General features: G+C 44.9%; 1 protein-coding gene across 10 annotated transcripts in view; it reads right to left on the bottom strand.

Moving 5' to 3' along the window:
• Nucleotides 1-12135: 12135 nt before the first annotated feature.
• The window catches only part of SYNJ1 (synaptojanin 1), a 69671-nt gene continuing 62360 nt past the window's right edge, over nucleotides 12136-19446 (bottom strand). For 8 of the 10 annotated variants that reach the window (XM_075197167.1, XM_075197168.1, XM_075197172.1 and 5 more), the window contains 3 exons: nucleotides 18894-19002; nucleotides 18382-18608; nucleotides 12136-13103 (listed from right to left, as the gene is read on the bottom strand). In XM_075197167.1, coding sequence (XP_075053268.1) covers nucleotides 12360-13103; nucleotides 18382-18608; nucleotides 18894-19002 — 1080 coding nt within the window. In that variant the 3' untranslated portion in view covers nucleotides 12136-12359. Of the gene's footprint in view, nucleotides 13104-16003; nucleotides 16028-18381; nucleotides 18609-18893; nucleotides 19003-19446 lie in introns of all 10 variants that reach the window. The other 2 variants (XM_075197175.1, XM_075197176.1) reach the window with 2 other exon arrangements.

Genomic DNA, 19446 nt, shown 5'->3' with positions numbered 1-19446 from the left:
CTGGGAGATAATTTCCCTCATTTTCTCTAATATGTTGTCAGCGTTGTGCCTCTTATTAAAGCCTGTAATACACAATGTTGCCTGCCTTTGCATGAGCAGCCATTTTGTAGATGCTGCTACTGATGCAGCTGTTGCTGTTGCTGCGGAAGGGGATGCATCTACCCAGTGGGCTGTCACAGTCATATAGTCCTTCGTTTGCCCAGAACCACTTGTCTACATGTCCGTGGTTAAGTGGACAGTGGGTACAACCGCATTTTTAAGAGCACTGAGGACACTTGATCGTACTTCTCTGTACATTTTTGGTATCGCCTGCCTAGTGAAGTGGAATCTCGAGGGGATTTGGTACCGGGGACACAATACCTCCATCAACCCTCTAAATCCCACTCCACTGATGGCGGACACCGGGCGCACGTCTAACACCAACATTGCAGTTACAGCCGCAGTTATACGCTTTGCAATAGGGTGACTACTATCGTATTTTGTGGTCATGGCAAACGACTGTTGGACGGTCAATTGTTTGGTGAAAGACTTAGCGGTCTTACGACTTCCCCTCTGGGAAGATGACCGACTAACAGCAGCAACAGCAGCAGTGGCAGTAGTAGGCGTACCGCTGCAGGATTCCTCGAATGAATCCCGTATTGAGGAGGACTCAGTCTGGCTGCTGACTTGGGCTGCAGGACTGAATCTGATGGAGATTGTGGAGGAAGTTGACGAGGAGGGTGTTGCTGGTGTGTATCCAACTGGACCACGGGATTTAGGTGTCCCTGTACCGATGAGGGTCCTAGCCCCAGTTCCTGAACTAACCACTGAACTATGAAGGTTATTCAGGTGACGTATAAGGGAGGATGTTCCTAGGTGGGCAAGATCCTTACCCTTGCTTATTTGAGCTTTACATAAGCTACATATGGCCATACATTGGTTGTCTGGATTTGGATAAAAATAACTCCAGACCGAAGAGGTGCATTTTTTGGTCTTCTGACCAGGCATGACGATGGGCTTTTTCATCCCATGGACATCAGCTGTTTCCCCCCCTGGTGCCTCATTTACAATAACCACATCACCATCAAGTTCCTCCACAGCGCCAGCTACATCATCAATAGCCTCCTCCCGAGCCACCTCTTCCCGTACAGTGATGGGAAGGTCAGGCTTGACAACCACCAACATCCTTGGACTCGCCTTGTGGATTTGTGATAATTTCTCTTTAGAAGGCAGAGTTGTTTGCTGTTTTGTTGCTGACAGCATGACTCTCTTCAATTTTTTGTAGGGGGGGGAGGAGGAGGAGGAGGAGGGCTAAGATCCGTGGGTGAAGCTGAACCACTAGTCATGAACACGGGCCAGGGCCTAAGCCGTTCCTTGCCACTCCGTGTCGTAAATGGCATATTGGCAACTTTACGTTTCTCCTCAGATGATTTTAAGTTTCTCTTTTTGCTACTTTTTCTTAACTTGGGCTTTTTGGATTTTACATGCCCGGTACTACGAGATTGGGCATCGGGCTTGGAAGACGACGTTGATGGCATTTCATCGTCTATGTCATGACTAGTGGCAGCAGCTTCAGCATTAGGAGGAAGTGGGTCTTGATCTTTCCCTACTTTATCCTCAAAATTTTTGGTCTCCATTATATGTAGCACAAGATACTGCAGAATGTGTGAACTTGGTAATATTGCAGTACCAATGGACTTATACTGCTGGATTGGTTTTGCAAATTTGGTTATAATTATTATATATTTATTTTTTTTAAAATTTTTTATTTTTTTTTACTTTTTTTTTATTTTTTAAAAACTTGGGAATAATGGGGAAATAACTATGCCTTTAGAAGCACAGAGCACAGGACACAGCACCACTGGACTGAACAGGACACGGCACAGGACCCAGCAGCACTACGGAACTCAGCAGGACAGAGCACAGGACACAGCACCAGTGGACTGATACTGCAGAATGTGTGAACTTTGTAATATTGCAGTACCACTGGACTTTTACTGCTGAATGTGTGAACTTGGTAATATTGCAGTACCAATGGGCTTATACTGCAGGATTGGTTGTGCAAATTTTGTGGTAATTAAAAAATATTAAAGTAGTTTTTGGTATTTTTTAAAAAAAACTTTTTTTTATTTTTTTTAAACACAGGGGAATATTGGGGAAATAACTATGCCCTTAGAAGCACAGAGCACAGGACACAGGACACAGCACCACTGGACTGAACAGGACACAGCACAGGACCCAGCAGCACCACTGGACTGAACAGGACACAGCACAGGACCCAGCAGCACCACTGGACTGAACAGGACACAGCACAGGACCCAGCAGCACCACTGACCTCAGAAGGACAGAGCACAGCACACAGCACCACTGGACTGATACAGCACAGCACAGCACAGCACAGCACAGCACAGCACAGCACAGCACAGCACAGCACAGCACAGCACAGCACAGCACAGCACAGCACAGCACAGCACAGCACAGCACAGCACAGCACAGCACAGCACAGCACGAGATCTACCAGGACAGAGGACCACCTAACACACCCTCCCTCTACCCTGATCAATGCCCGAGTGAAGATGGCGGCGACTAGCGGGGAATTTATAGGATCCGAGTATCGCGAGATCCGACAACGGGATTATGAGTCAGAGCCTCAGTTTCACATTTGAATTTGGCGCCAATACCCGGATCTGTCTCGGATCCGACTCGGATCCGACTCGGATCCGCAACGTTCGGGTGGGCTCGGATTTCATAAATCCGAGTGCGCTCATCCCTACTTCAAACATGGCAGCAGCCCAAGTCCCCTTCCCATACAAGGCTCTCTCCAACTCCACTGATCCCTACATCTCCATACATACTCCCTCCCGCCCTCTCCAGCCAGCCAACGACCGTCACACTCCCTTATCCAAGACTTTTCCCGTGCTGCCCGCCCCACTCGAATGATCTCCCACATTCTATCAGACTATCCCTTAGCCTGGCGGTTCCCAAAGTGTGCGCCGCGGCGCTGTCACTGGGGTGCCGTGGGCCAGCCCAAAAAAAAAGAAAGAAAACAGAAACTTACCAATCCGCAGAGGAGGAGGACAGATGGCAAAGAGGGAGGACAGAGGGCAGAGGAGGAGGGGGACAGAGGGCAGACCGAAGGCAGAGGAGGAGGAGGACAGATGGCAAAGAAGGAGGACAGAGGGCAGAGGAGAAGGTGGACAGAGGGCAGACCAGGAGGACAGATGGCAGAGGAGGAGGGGGACAAAGGGCAGACCAGGAGGACAGATGGCAGAGGAGGAGGGGGACAGAGGGCAGACCGAGGGCAGAGGAGGAGGGGGACAGAGGGCAGACCGAGGGCAGAGGAGGAGGACAGATGGCAAAGAAGGAGGACAGAGGGCAGAGGAGAAGGGGGACAGAGGGCAGACCAGGAGGACAGATCGCAGAGGAGGAGGGGGACAAAGGGCAGACCAGGAGGACAGATGGCAGAGGAGGAGGGGGACAGAGGGCAGACCAAGAGGACAGATGGCAGAGGAGGAGGGGGACAGAGGGCAGACCAAGAGGACAGATGGCAGAGGAGGAGGGGGACAGAGGAGGAGGAGGACAGATGGCAAAGAGGGAGGACAGAGGGCAGAGGAGGAGGGGGACAGAGGGCAGACCGAGGGCAGAGGAGGAGGGGGACAGAGGGCAGACCGAGGGCAGAGGAGGAGGACAGATGGCAAAGAAGGAGGACAGAGGGCAGAGGAGAAGGGGGACAGAGGGCAGACCAGGAGAACAGATAGCAGAGGAGGAGGGGGACAAAGGGCAGACCAGGAGGACAGATGGCAGAGGAGGAGGGGGACAGAGGGCAGACCAGGAGGACAGATGGCAGAGGAGGAGGGGGACAGAGGGCAGACCAGGAGGACAGATGGCAGAGGAGGAGGGGGACAGAGGGCAGACCAGGAGGACAGATGGCAGAGGAGGAGGGGGACAGAGGGCAGACCAGGAGGACAGATGGCAGAGGAGGAGGGGGACAGAGGGCAGACCAGGAGGACAGATGGCAGAGGAGGAGGGGGACAGAGGGCAGACCAGGAGGACAGATGGCAGAGGAGGAGGGGGACAGAGGGCAGACCAGGTGGACAGATGGCAGAGGAGGAGGGGGACAGAGGGCAGACCAGGAGGACAGATGGCAGAGGAGGAGGGGGACAGAGGGCAGACCAGGAGGACAGATGGCAGAGGAGGAGGGGGACAGAGGGCAGACCGAGGGCAGAGGAGGACAGATGGCAAAGAAGGAGGGCAGAGGAGGGGGACAGAGGGCAGACCAGGAGGACAGATGGCAGAGGAGGAGGGGGACAGAGGGCAGACCAGGAGGACAGATGGCAGAGGAGGAGGGGGACAGAGAGCAGACCGAGGGCAGAGGAGGAGGAGGACAGATGGCAAAGGAGGAGGGCAGAGGAGGAGGGGGACAGAGGGCAGACCAGGAGGACAGAGAGCAGAGGAGGAGGACAGAGGGCAGAGGAGGAGGACAGAGGGCAGAGGAGGAGGACAAAGGGCAGAGGAGGAGGACAGAGAGCGGAGGAGGACAGATGGCAGACCAGGAGGACAGAGAGCAGAGGAGGGGGACAGAGGGCAGACCAGGAGGACAGAGAGCAGAGGAGGGGGACAGAGGGCAGACCAGGAGAACAGAGGAGGGGGACAGAGGGCAGAGTAGGAGGGCAGAGGAGGGGGACAGAGAGCAGAGGAGGAGGACAGATGGCAGAGGAAGAGGGGGACAGATGGCAGAGGAGGAGGGGGACAGATGGCAGAGGAGGAGGGGGACAGATGGCAGAGGAGGAGGGGGACAGATGGCAGAGGAGGAGGGGGACAGATGGCAGAGGAGGAGGGGGACAGATGGCAGAGGAGGAGGGGGACAGAGGGCAGAGGAGGGGGACAGAGGGCAGAGGAGGGGGACAGAGGGCAGAGGAGGGGGACATATGGCAGAGGAGGAAGACAGAGGAGGGGGACAGTGTGAGAGATGGCAGAGGAGGGGGCCAGCGTGACAGAGGGCAGAGGAGGGGGCCAGCGTGACAGAGGGCAGAGGAGGGGGCCAGCGTAACAGAGGGCAGAGGAGGGGGCAGCGTAACAGAGGGGGCAACATGAGAGAGGGCAGTGTGCCTGGTTGCAGAGGGGGCAGTGTGCCTGGATGCAGAGGGGGCAGTGTCTCTGGATGCAGAGGGGGCATTTTTGCATTCAACTAAATAAGTATTTCTGTCGTGACCTAAATACTTATTACAACTTTTTGACCCAACTACCTCTAAAACAGGACTGCTCAGTAATTATTTTGGAGGGGTGCCTTGAAAAAATTTAGAGACTCTAAGGGTGCCGCGAACTGCAAAAGTTTGGGAACCACTGCCTTAGCCTGTATGGCTTCAAACGGTCATTGAAAACCCACCTGTTCATAAAAGCCTACAAGTCCTCCACTTAACCATTTCACCATGTAGTAAACCTCACCCGCTTTCCTCCCTAATCTCTCCCACTCGTTTCTTGCCCTCAGATCCCCTTACATTGGCTCAACGCCATGTATCAGCCATTTGTCTGCTCCTTTCGCTTTAGATTGTAAGCTTATGTGCTCTTTCCTCCTGTTCTCATTACCTATAATCCCTGCTCACCAGAACACTGCGCACCTCCTCCTCAGGCTCTCTGCCTGGTTGACTCCTCCATTGTCTTTGCACCTTTCAGTGGCTCTAAACCTGTAATACCCCATTCATACTGCACCAAAATCCCGGGTTTTTGCCGGGGCAAGCTCAAACGACCCGGGTCTTGGTGCAGTATGAATGGTACAAGTGAAAAATCCCGGGTCTAAAAACCCGGGATTTATCGAAGGGTAATTCCCGGGTCGGACCCGGGTTGCCTGCACTATGAACGGTGCAAGCCGGGTTGCCATAGGGGAGGGGAGAGAGAGATTTTTTTTTTTTTATATTCCAGCTTTCAGCCAATGAAAAAAGCTCTGGTGATGACTCCCACAAATTGCCAGGGCACAGACTCGTGCAGTATGAATGGGGTCCACCCGGGAAATTCCCGGGTCCGAGGTGCAGTATGAATGGTGTTTCTGAGCTGGGACACTCCGAGCCCCTGCAAAAACCCGGGATATTGCAGGGGCGGCAGTACGAAAGTGGTATTAGTTGCACTCACACTAATGGGCACAGGTTTCAGCCTGCGCTGAATATACCCCCTTGCACCCCATTACCCATCCTGGCTATCAGTAGCTGTGTTGAGAGTTCTAGTATTATTTGTATATTGAGTGGTCCCAAGATGCCACTAAAGCTCTTGTCCACTCTATTATTATCTCCCGCTTAGACTACTGCAACCTCCTCCTTACTGGCCTCCCCCGCTCTCACCTCGCTCCGTACTCAATGCTGCCGCTCGGCTCATTTTCCTCTCTCGCCGCTCCTCCTCTGTCTCCCCTCTCTACCAATCCCTTCACTGGCTCCCCTTCCCCTACAGAATCGTATTCAAGCTCCTTACACTTACCTTCAAGGCCCTCTCCAACTCCACTGCTCCCTATATCTCCAGCTTCATCTCCATTCATGCTCCATCCCGCTCTCTGCGTTCGGCCAATGACCGACGCCTCTCTTCCCCCCTGGTCACCTCCTCCCATGCTCGCATCCAAGACTTCTCCCGTTCTGCCCCCCTCCACTGGAACCAGCTTCCCCGCTCCATCAGAACTTCACCCAACTTGTCCAGCTTCAAACGGGCCTTAAAAACCCACCTCTTCCTTATAGCCTTCCAGTCCCCCACTTAACTGCCCTCCCACCTACCTCCCTCCTCGTCGCTCTCCTCTCCCCCCTATCCGTCCTTGCCTCCGCTCTCCCCCTTTCCTCCTCCTACCCTTGCGTCTCTGTCCGTCCTACCCTCCCCTTAGATTGTACGTTCCTTTGAGCAGTGCCTCCTCTCCTCCTGTTCACCACCTTAACTCTGCTCTCCGGCTCCTTGTCTCTTCCGTGAGGCCCTTCTACCCCTCTCTCTCTACCCCCTGGGGCCTCTCACCTTTCATCTAGCTGTACTTTGAGCTTCCGAGTAACTGTGCTTTTTGTTAACTGTTCCGTGCTGTCTCACCCTGGACCGTGTTTCTGTCTGTCCGTGTACGGCGCTATGGATACCTAGTGGCGCCCTATAAAAAAAATACTAATAATAATAAATACTGTGATACCATGTACTGTCTTGTTTGTACTCTGTATGGTGCTGTGCCCCATAAATGAAGGTAAATAATAATAAGAGATTGGGCTTTCAGATGAATACGCACCACTGTAATAGCACAATATTATAGTCCTGTACCTGGAAGTACACGCCCGGAGCTAGCTGTAATAACACCAAGCTGGATACAACACATTAAGGGGGTGGGGGCGTCCTCTGGTACTAGGACCGAGCTGGAAGCTGTAATGTGTATGTGAAATAACCACTCCTTTGTGACTGACCCGTTATAAAAGATCTGTTTGGACAGTGGGTGGATCCATTTTATAGGAATATACTACAGAGAAACACATACAGAAGTGTGTGTGTGTGTGTGTGTACGTACGTGGCCAGATTTTGCAAACGAGTCACAAGAAAGATAAAGCCCATCATTCAGTAACAAGAAAATCTGGATATTCACATGTGGAGGTCAGCATCGAGGGACAACGCCATGAGGAAAGTACCCATAGGGTAAATGTGCCATGATTAAACATGTGTATACTGTACTGAGCATACAAGTGAAATATTCTGCAAATGATTCATTTCAAGCATTCCAGTTACTTATATATTTATTTTTTATTTCAACATCACGCCACATATTTCACAGGACAGTGCACAGGGAATACTGCAGGTCTGTTCTGTATATAATCTCATATACATACTCCAGAAGCAACATAAGAGTTACATGTAATCACATATGCCACAGCTTTCAGATAGTTTTCTATTGTAGTAGAGAAAGAGTAAGGTATGGACCAGTTAGATGTATATTGATAAGTAAGTTGAGGAATACTTTGTACAGGATCCTGTAACGAGAAGTGCAGCGTTAGACAGCCATCAATTATACCTGTGGCTCTCAATGTTTGAGAAACTACAATTCCCAGCATGCCTTGCCAGCTATTTACTGGATATCTGCTGGCAGAGCATGCTGGGGCTTGTAGTCTCAACACCTGGAGAGCCTCAGGTTGGCCAGACTTGCTCTATAGCAGTGATGGCTACCCTGTGACACTCCAGGTGTTGTGAAACTACAAGCCCCAGCATGCTTTGCCAGCTATCAGCTAGTTATCTTCTGGCAAAGCATGCTGGGGCTTTAGTTTCATAACACCTGGCGTGCCACAGGTTAGCCATCACTGCTCTATACACACAAAAAAAAGTGGAGTCGGCCATTTTGTGATCTAAACCAATACTCATGCAAACTGACCATTTACTAATAACTTCTGAGAGAACTTATGTTTCTAGCGATTTGATAGGCTGCACTTAGGAATAATGGTTCCTCACACAAAATGGCTGCCTCCTCTGTGTAGGCGTCAGGTACATTGTAATACAGCTACTGTTGCTTATTGAAAACAAATTCAAAATACTGTTAATAGTGTAATATGAACCATTAATTTGTTTATTTACATTGTGTAAAATGAAGCATAAGATATTTTGATAACTTTCCTGTAAGTACAACCACCACAGATGCCCAGCCAATCAGCTCAAGGCTTATTGCAGCCCTCAAACAAACGGAGTATCTATGTATAAGCAGACCATTTCCACAGTTTCAGAGAGAGGTCAGGTGATACAAACATAGAAGGCCATTTTCACAACAACAATGTTTTAAATAATTAAATAAGTACTTAAAAAGTACTTATATACTAACCATAGCTGCAAAAAACAGAAAATATATTCCCATATACAGACACCGCTCTCTATGCAGTCCGCCCAGGTTTTAATAAACACTTTTCTATAAACTGTACAATAAAACAGCAGAATAAAAAAAAATGCACTACATCCCTCTTACCTTTATTTGTAATATAGCATTTTTTTTAATTTTTATACCACTTAAAAATCTAGTAACTGGTTCAATATATTAAAAGGTCTATTTCATGCTATACGAAGGTTATTAAACTACTTCCTCTGAGTTACGTACAAGACATTATACCCCGAGCATGTTCTAAAAAGGTCTATTCAGCTGTACGTGTTTGGAATATAGAAAGGTGATCGCATTCCGCTGTTAGCTGAATGATATGCAGACCGGTAGCCTCTCGATGATAAAGTCGGATATATAATCCTGAAAATGTTCCTAGATCCATTTTATATTTGCACTGGTCTATAATGGAGATTTGAGCAGGAATGTATGTAAGCACCCCATGTCCTTAAAACTACATAAATACTGTTCAACTAATCGGCATATATCAGAATATATTAAGCATTCATACCTGTAAATATCTATAAATGGCATTTAGAATTCTACGCTACCTACAACACAATTTGGACCAAAAAACAGTACAGTGTACCAATATGAATTACGGTTATTTTAGGATACACAATATATTTAGCAATGTATAGTAGTGTCACTGGTACCCATAAAAAACTGACTTTACACCTTAAGTGTACATGTTGCTGACACACAGCGGAGGCAGCCATTTTGTGAGCCGATTCAACATTCAGGAGAGTGCAGCCTACCTAGTTCCTAGTGAAAGGATAGGCTTCATTCTCCTCAGCCCACAAAATGGCTGCTTCCACGATGTGCTGGCCACTTGTGCATTTTTAACGGCTTAAAACTGGAAATGCAGATTTTTTCCACAGCGAGTAGTGAAATACGATATAAAATTGACATATTGGAGGCACAGGGCGACTCCTGGAACTAGAATTATACTAAAAATTCAGTGAATATTTGGAAATGTAACGAGATAATTAAAGTGCAATGTACAAATGACGGCTGCATCCTGTCACATACAGCGCGCAAACCCTGGGACATATTAATATGTATATAATATTGGTGATTTCACAGGGTAAATATGTCGCCTCAACAAATACAGCAGCTAAATATAAAACGATCAGCAGGTATCCTGTAAGAAGGTGTTTTGCAGAATATTGGAAACAATCTAAGAGGACAATAAACCATTTTAACCCAATAATATATGAAATTATAAAGTTTTCGATTGTGATGTTAAAATCACTCTTGTTCCAGTTATGAGAACTGCAGTTTGTTTGCTGTAGATGGACAAAATCACAGTTAATGTACTTGACGTAACTTCTGTATACTTAGGGCTAGATTTACTAAACTGCGGGTTTAAAAAAAGTGGAGATGTTGCCTATAGCAACCAATCAGATTCTAGCTGTCATTTATTTAGTGCATTCTACAAAATGACAGCTAAAATCTGATTGGTTGCTATAGGCAACATCTTCACTTTTTCAAACCTGCAGTTTAGTAAATATACCCCTTAGACGTTTTACGCGTGTGGTTTAAATGTGCATGTATAGACCCAAAAGTTCTAGTGTGCGTGTATAACCCCTATCCTGTGGTTAGTTTTGTAAGGTACACTCTATAGCACAGTGTATCCAACTACCTGTAGCCAATTTTGATCCTCTGCCTAGTTCTGGCCCACAACATTGGGTCGCCATCTGGCTTTTCGCTCTAGCCCCTTCAAGGTCTAGCAGAAAATTGAATATACCTGGTCCAATAAAGACGAGTACTTTATCCAAAACGTACTAGTTAGATACACTGCCTGAAATGTATGTAACCAACGGTTACATATAAGATTGTGATTATATTGGAAACATTTTGCACATTAAACCCCCATCCCTCCAAAAAAAATAACAATTATCTTTTAACTATAACAATACATAAACTGAAATGTTGTGCAACAAGTTTCAACACAGCACACACGGTTAAAGAAACGATACAACATTTGGTTGAAGGTTAAATCGCAAATGTGTGTTCAGTGAGGATAACTTTTCCTGTAGGTCATTCCACTCAACCAGTAGGGGACTCATTCTGACTTATGGAGATTTACGTCTACAGATGACCAGGAAGTCTCCAACTACTGTAGAACTACAACTCCTAACACCCGCCACCAGCTCCGAAACCAGTCTTCAGGTAGCTGTAATAATCCACTATTGCACTTTTCTGTAAAAATGTCAAACCCCAGCATAATGCCCAATATCACGTATTGTGCCGGTTATTTGAGATCTACCAACAGTGTTTATGGATAAAGCAGCTCCCACCCAGGTCCAGTTATTATACATGAGCCCTGTGCACTGTGCATATAAATGTGATATCGCCCTATGACTCAGTACATGGCTGCCTGGTAAGAGGTAGCTAGGTCAAGAAGCCAGAACCAGCCGAACAAAAAGGTTATTTCTTATATACCGGACCAATGAAATCTGGCACACTGGAGACGAAAGTGGTGCAAAGCTGCTGTACTGTAACCCATAGCAACTAACCAAGCTGTCATTTCACTAGCGCAGTTTAGAATACAGCAACATATATAAATTGGTAATTATAGGTTATAATACATTTGTGCACAATACACCAGGTTATTACATAAGCCCCAGTTCATTAAAACACATTAGGAACAGTTGGCGCAAAGGAAGAAGGTGGTGTTGTCCACAGTAACCAATCAGATGTTTGCTTTCATCTTCTAAACTGCACTATAAAAATGACATAAGCCGATTGGCTGCTACTGATTTCACAACCTTTACACCGGCTTTCGAAATATAACCTATAATATAACATTCAGTCTGACGTTTACAAGCCGCTGAAAACGTGTGTAATTCCTGATGATCTGTAACGGAAACTACATATGTGGTTGGCTAAGATATATATTTTTTTTCAGGATTTATGTCGAGGTAGGCAACCTAAGTCTCTCCACCTGTTGTGGAACTACAGGTCCCAGCATGCTAGAGGTTACCAGGACAAGCTGGGACCTGTAGTTCCACAACAGCCAGTAGGCCAGAGTTGCTGTTTTTACTTCCTCCCGTTATGTTTGACAGGTCAAGCCTACATCAGTAACCATCCAAACGAATGTACAATATACCCCTGCATATTAATATTTGGTTTCTTTTCAAGTCATCGGATAAAAAGAAATGGATTTGCGCTATTGCCTGTCTTACCCTTTTACCTATCATATAAAGTGGTTTAATTGCTACTGCGTAAACAGGTCTTCTGAAAACAAATATATAACAGCAGTTTCATTTTTAAAGGGGAAAAAAAAAAAACACATCCTATATATTCCTCCAGAATTTAAATGGTTTCCCATATCGCACATAAATTTACAGTAAGCTCAAGCACAGAAAAAGTCACATTTGAAATATTGCCCAGATATACACAAAAATGTAATTATGAGATACATTAAATAAGTGGTTATGTGCAAGCTTACATTAAGTAGCCATGTACTTCACAAATCAACTAAACTTATTGCACACTAGAGAAAGTCAACGGAAAGTCCACGTTACCGATCGGTAAATTCTAGACTTGATGACGAGTAAGTTGACTGCTTGGCGGAGAGTGGTTCATGTTTTGTCCTTGATGGGACACGGGGAGGGGGTGGTGGTTTCCTCAATGACAGGGTAAAAGAAGAACCAGCTGGGACAGTGTTCCAGTTGCTGTCAAATCCGGCCTGCTCCGACTCATCGTTGGGCGAACTGTTCATTTTAGCGGCAAAGCTGTCTTCGTCGAACGTCACCCAACCTTTTGAGTTAGGTTCTGGCATTGTGGAAAAATTGTGCGGTAAAGAAAGACTTTTTTCAGCTGGACCCACCGTAAACATTGGCCGGCTCTGTTGGCCAATGGTATGAGATTGATCAAATAGACCAGTCGACATCGATGTTGGAGCACTTAGTGAGGAGTTTGGTGTATTAAATACGTTTCCTGCATTTGCCGATTTTTCAGTGAATGGGTTTGCCGTGAAGGTGTTTGCCCTGTTCAGAAACGGATTGGGCGATATCCGCATTGTGTCTTGAGACCCAGTACGGGCTGGGACCGGAGGCAGTGTAGACATGCAAGTCTTATTACTCAAGGGATGAAGGTTATTTTGTACTGCAGAAGGCAAGAGAATTGGCTCCTTTTGGTTGGATGATGAGGATATGTGCATGGTCGTCGGCAGCTTTAAGATGGGAGGATGATCAAATGAAAAGTCCACAAAAGGATCACTGTCAAAATGACTTTTAAAGCCACTGACTCCATTAACTGGATTCTGCAAGAAATAATAATACAAGAAAACATAAAAACCAGCAGCATTGAGATCAGGAAGAATAAAACGTTCCAATGTGTTTCATCTAATTCCAAAAGTAAAATGAGCAAGATGGAATGTCATAAAGAAAAGAATTAAACGGCTTTCTCTGCTAAGATAAACCATTCACTGCTCTCATAAAGAGACAGATCCATCTACACAAATGTATTTGGGTTTTGATTTTTCTTTGCCTCATGCAATATTCATGCAATAATTGGGATGGAAATTCAATAGACTCTGGGTGGTCTATCGGACAAAAGAAGTGACTTTCCCATAGAAAGTAACAGGCCACAGACTTTTACCGCTGCAGCTTTGGGTTCTCGTCTTATCCAGATCTTAGTGCCAGTCTTAAAGTGAATAATAAATATAATAAAATATAAAAAACAAAACGTAAAATAAAAATAATAAAAGCAATAATGGCAATGCTGCCAGCAACAATATACTGTACAATTGTTGACCTGTCACCCTCTGTGATCAGACCACAACATAGTTATCTACACTGTATGGAGGGGACGGGTCCTGTTTAAGAAAGTTTCATGTGGAAAAAAAAAATATATATTTTTAGTTTTATTGTCTTTGCTGTTTTTCATATTTTGGACAACAGGATAAAAAACAAAAAAGTTATTTCTAGACTCTTTTTAGCTCTTATAAAAGAATTAGTTCAACATTTAACGGTGGTCAAACTCAGGCCGATCCTGCAGCTCTGATCCCTTCGTTAGCGCAGAAGAGGTCGGAAGTAGTCAACTTCTCAGTGTTTTTTAACACGCTTGATAAGGATTGGATCTGTTTTGCTCAGCTTATTGGCAGGCACGACATTCGATCCAAAGCCATATGCAGAGGAGTGAAAACCCAGCATGAGAATGTTAGATACACTCTGCTAGAGAGTGTAACCAAATCATTATTATATACAGGGTAGATGGACTTTGCTTGAATATTTAAAAAACTGGAGGTAGCTGGAAGATTAAGCTACAAATGCACCGAGGCCCAAATTATCATCACATTCTTAAACCACTAAATGGGTTTATATATCGACTAGGGATATGGGTTGGACAAAAATATTACAACACACAGGGGGGCAACTTGGGATTTTCTGCATAAACTGAGCTGTTCAGATACCGAAGAAAAGTGTAAACAAAATTTTTTATATATATATTATTCTTTACATTACTTCTAATGGATTTCTCGATGGTCTATTGTAGGATAATATGCTGCTGAATTCAAAGCATATTTGTAAGAATAAGATTATGTAAGCAATGTCATTGGTCTGATAGTGTATGTGCTTAATGCTTCTCCAACCTGCCTCATATACAACAGGACAAGTTTTCGACCAATCAAAGAACAACGTGTACGATTACTAGTGTTTCCATATGTTCTCAAGACCAGCACTCCTGTCACTTCCTGCACTGTAAGCCAAAAAGAGGGGTAATACCAAACAACGTAGTATTTCAGTGGATACATCATAACAACTCAGACGGGTATGTTGTACCCCAAAACACTGCATGTATTGTTTGCAACCAAAACTCAAAACCCTTATTGGCTGAAGTAGTGCATGGACCTAATTCTAAGAGACCCACTAAGGCTAGCGGGACATATATGTAACATACGTGTAACACTGCACTTATCCAGCCAGAAAAGCGTGGCATTCTCAAATACCTGTAGTGACGCTGACAGTGGATAGATTTGTCCCATCACAGCGTTACAATTGCCTGGATAGAAACACGTCATTCTATAATGCTGTGACATCATCATCATCATTTATTTATATAGCGCCAACATATTCCGTAGCGCATTACATACAGTAATACCTGACATTATTATCACTAGAAAGTCGGCAGCTTTGGCTGTTTGAGAACCAAATCAGTAGATAGCTGATCTGACCCACGATAAAACGGCCTGTGGTTCTCCAGCAGATGTGGAACAACAAGTCCCAGTACGCCCTACCAACTTATGAACAATACATGCTAATGAGGCTAAATAAAGGACCTTTCTTTCAGACACAAGCCTTACCCAACTTATCTCCTTACCACACCTAGTCAAGGTTAAATGAAAATATGTCATCAAGGGGCAACCAACATTTTAATTCAGCATCGCCCCAGTAAGAAAATACTTGTGCTGCAAATATCATGAATAGGATTTTTTGACAAAACACGTTTTTGTTGAAAACATGAAGATGAAGACGATCGATGGTTAAAAAGGTGTTTCTATGTACATCGGCCGATCTGCGACCAACACTGTAAACTGATGTTGACGAGACGTCGGCCATTTGTGACGATTCCTAACACGATAGGCCTGGTGAAAGGCTGGGAATCTGCAACGGCTGGTTAGATATTTATAAGTTCTGCAGCAGTAAAAGTTAATACAATATTGCACGCATTGTGTCATGATAAAGGATACAGTTTCCTAAGAACTCAATGTCCCAGGGGGGTCTCCAGTCCAATGATCTGTTTGCCACTGGTATTCTATACAATGATTTACATGCTGAACCAGCTTGTTCATAGTTACTACGATTTAATACTGCCACGGATACTACAGCACATACAGGCACCATTAAATCATAACACTGTACAGGCTAGGATCACGTTTTTAAAATAATCAAATTTAAACTGGACAGCCTTGTTCCTGGCATAGCTGCCAAGTGGCATTTGGTTTTAGAGTGGACATGTCACATCCTGTTCTGCAGTGACAGATGACGCTGTCCCCTTTATCATGACGGCAGAATGCAGAGGTAATGACGGTTATCTGATTAATACATGTCACAATCATCAGCTACATGAGAGATGTGGATCTAAGGGCGTCATTCAACTAATGGAACAATTTGAGGTGGAATACAGACAATATGGTTAAATTATTAATTATTCAGGTACCTGTTACCCTGAGGGTTCCTCCTGCTAGTAATAAAGAGACAGATATTAAAGAAAAAAAAAAAAAGAAATTAGAAGAGAGATACACAGTGGGCCGATCCAAACAAGCAGTAACCATAAATAAGTCAGAACCATAATCCTTCTCAGTTACATTTCGCCATAGCAGATTACAGAGAGAAACAGATCCTGGGACGTGATGACTACTGCAGGATATCTTCCTATAAGAGAAGCTGCTCTGTACTATATAACATTATGTATATATATTATAGGGGCACAAGACTATATAAGATAGTGTTGGCTAACCTGTGACACTCCAGGCATTGTGAAACTACAAGTCCCAGCATACCCTTCCAGCAATAAAGTGCTATATAGTGGCAAGGCATGCTGGGACTTGTAGTTTCACAAACACCTGGAGTGTCACAGGTTAGCCAACACTGGTATAAGACCAACTGAGACATCATGTGACCCCCAAGATCAGAAAGCCCCTCCTCTTGTAAGTAATTATTACTCAACATACAGACCGCCACCAAAACACACTTTGTACTTTTTGGATAGCGTTCTCCCGCGACGTGAACCCCTCACCTACACACAGCGCCAAAGGCCATTTTTGGTTTGAACCAATACTCAGCCAATCAATTCGCTATGAACTAGTGACCATAGTGACATGTGATGTCACTAGCTTCGAGTTGATTGGTTGCACTCATGAATATTCCACTGTGTAATAGTCACGACTACTTTAAATCTTTAGATCAGAGGCCTATAGTGAGTATATCCCTCAGTACTTAATGTGGAGCCATCAAGGAGCCTCCAGTGTGACTACAGGAAATAAGAGGAGTTGGATCTCAAATGTGTGAAAAGGACTATTCAATAAAACCCGTTTATCAAAGCTCAGAGAATCCCCAGAGACACTTCCACAAATATCTAATTAAATTAACTTGTAATCTAGAAATACAACCAATTTTCATTTGAATAATGTATTAAATCATTCCAGAGCATGTCATATATTGATCAGACATAATGTATCAGGGGCAAACGCAGGATTTGTAGAAGGGGGTTTCCACACCACGCCGCCAGTTGGCGTGACCAGCATACATGGGGGCGTGGCTATAATTTTAGACAGTGCTTGGCTGCTCTCCAACTCTTCCTATCCCCATAATATACATGGGCAATGCTGCGTGCACTACTGTTAGGTGCACACAGCTCCCTCTTTTCCAGCAGAGCCGTGTGAAGCGGGGGCAAGGTCCAGCCACCTCAATTATAGAGTGCCCCAGGCTTGGAGGGGGGTTTCCAGGCACTAGAAAAAAAACCTCGGTTTGCCTATATGTAGGATTCTCCCTAGAGGACAGGGTGTATAATAGTGTACCTAGATATCTGTGTGTAGTGAGCAATGTTTCCAGCAGGCATTCCCACCAACTATCTCGTATCAAGCCCTTGTTGCATTGCATTCTACTTTCACTTGCAGTCATACCGTTCTCTACTTGTTACAGAGGCAGAGGACACTGCACAGTGACTTACAATGAAGTCACTACTTGGTAAATTACATAATACAGAGCCAAGATTTTTTGGCAGAGGACACTGCACAGTGACTTACAATGAAGTCACTACTTGGTAAATTACATAATACAGAGCCAAGATTTTTTTTGAATCATATTATTATATATTATTTTGCCTACAGTGTGACATGCTGGAGTCATTGGGGTATATTTACTAATCTACAGGTTTGAAAAAGTGGAGATTCTAGCTGTCATTTTGTAGAATGCACTAAATAAATGACAGCTAGAATCTGATTGGTTGCTATAGGCAACATCTCCACTTCTTGAAACCCGCAGTTTAGTAAATATAACCCATTGTCCGTTTCATAGGGATTCAACCCACTAACATTCTCTACAGAAGGCAGGAGCAATACATACTGTACATCTATAGTTGTTTAATGTAACCTAATGTTACGCATGTTTGCTGTAAACAGTGCAACTAATATGAAATATGATCATATTTATATTATTAATGATTGGTAAATGATAAAGAGAGGAATCAGATTCTCTGCACAGAAAACACTGTGAATACGGTTTAGCCGAGCATAAAACCATTTACAGAAAGGATATAGTTTCCCTTAATAACAGGTCTCTGGGGATAACTCAGAATAAGGTTATGTATTATTAACCAATTAGCAAACCATTGTTCAATTTGTGTTGCTAGTGGTTTCAGACCACCAGCTGCAGAACTTAATAAAGATTAATGGCAGATAATCATTTCATTTGAAGTCTGCAGAGGAACATTAAAGGCTAAACACAATTACACAGAATTCCACAGGAAGCCATTCTTGGTAACTCTGATAAAGAGTTTAACTGTGTGGTCACCCACCCAACCAGCCAAGACCTTACCTGCTGATCAGCAACTTGTTCCCAAGGCAGATTCTGAGAGGAGCGGCTGCGAGGAGGCGGTTGTGGGGGCGGATCTAGACTTTGCAGAGGGGGAGTCTGGGAAGCGGGATGCAATGCTGTAGGCAACAGAGGCTCTGGCAATTTTTGGCAGGGCGGCTGGGAGGTTGGGCTGGGCTGCAAAGGGGCAGCTTGTTGGGGTTTCATGGGCTCGGGAAGAGAAGGAAACACTGAAAAACATTTAGAAAAAAAAAAGAAGTTAATACACCAACACGTTAACACTTTAATGTGACATCTCATTCCCGAGTCATTGTTGGCACAATAAACATACTACAGAAGTTTGGAGACTGGAAAATGTTCTCATCAAACCTTGGGCTTGATATAAGACTCTTCTACAGAGTTGTGCTGCCCTGTTAACTAATCATCACTTAATTAAGACTGGGATACCGTGCATGTACAATGAAGCCTTGATCATGGCTATGGCTAACATACCAGGACAAGAAGATCTACCGTACCTTTGGCAGGCTCAGCTGCTCTCACCGATGCCTCCGTGGTTGGCCTGGCCTGCATTGGTCGACTCTGGCTTTGGGGAACACTAATAACTCCGGCACGAGGAGGAATGGTCTAGGGGGGAAATGACAATGGGACATCTTTATTTTTTTTTAAATGTATGATTTCCCAATTAAAAGAATCATAAAATTATTTACAAATGGGTCATAATAAAATGAATAGTACCCCTCCCCCATTCTGCCCTTCAAGTCGCAGCCAGTGGTAAACGCTATTTGTTCAGAGTTGCGTGCAATTGTGTTCACGGGCGTACGGCCCGTTTCGGAGTATGCGCTGAGCTATTTCTCACAACACACAGCTCGCCAATGGACTGACGTCCAATCATGAATCAGCCCCCAAGTTTTTCATTAGTTTACTTAAGTTTCTGAATCAATTTACATTGTGAATTATTTCTTATAGAGACATTGTATTACGCTGACATAAAATACATTTTTTAATCATGCCCATGCCCCAGAGGATGGTGATTATCTGGATGATAGGATGGATATGTGTGGGGATATA

Source organism: Mixophyes fleayi, chromosome 2 (genome assembly GCF_038048845.1).
Source record: "Mixophyes fleayi isolate aMixFle1 chromosome 2, aMixFle1.hap1, whole genome shotgun sequence".
NCBI lineage: Eukaryota > Metazoa > Chordata > Amphibia > Anura > Limnodynastidae > Mixophyes > Mixophyes fleayi.
Note: the sequence above shows the minus strand (reverse complement) of the source record. Positions and strands in the feature narration are given on the sequence as shown.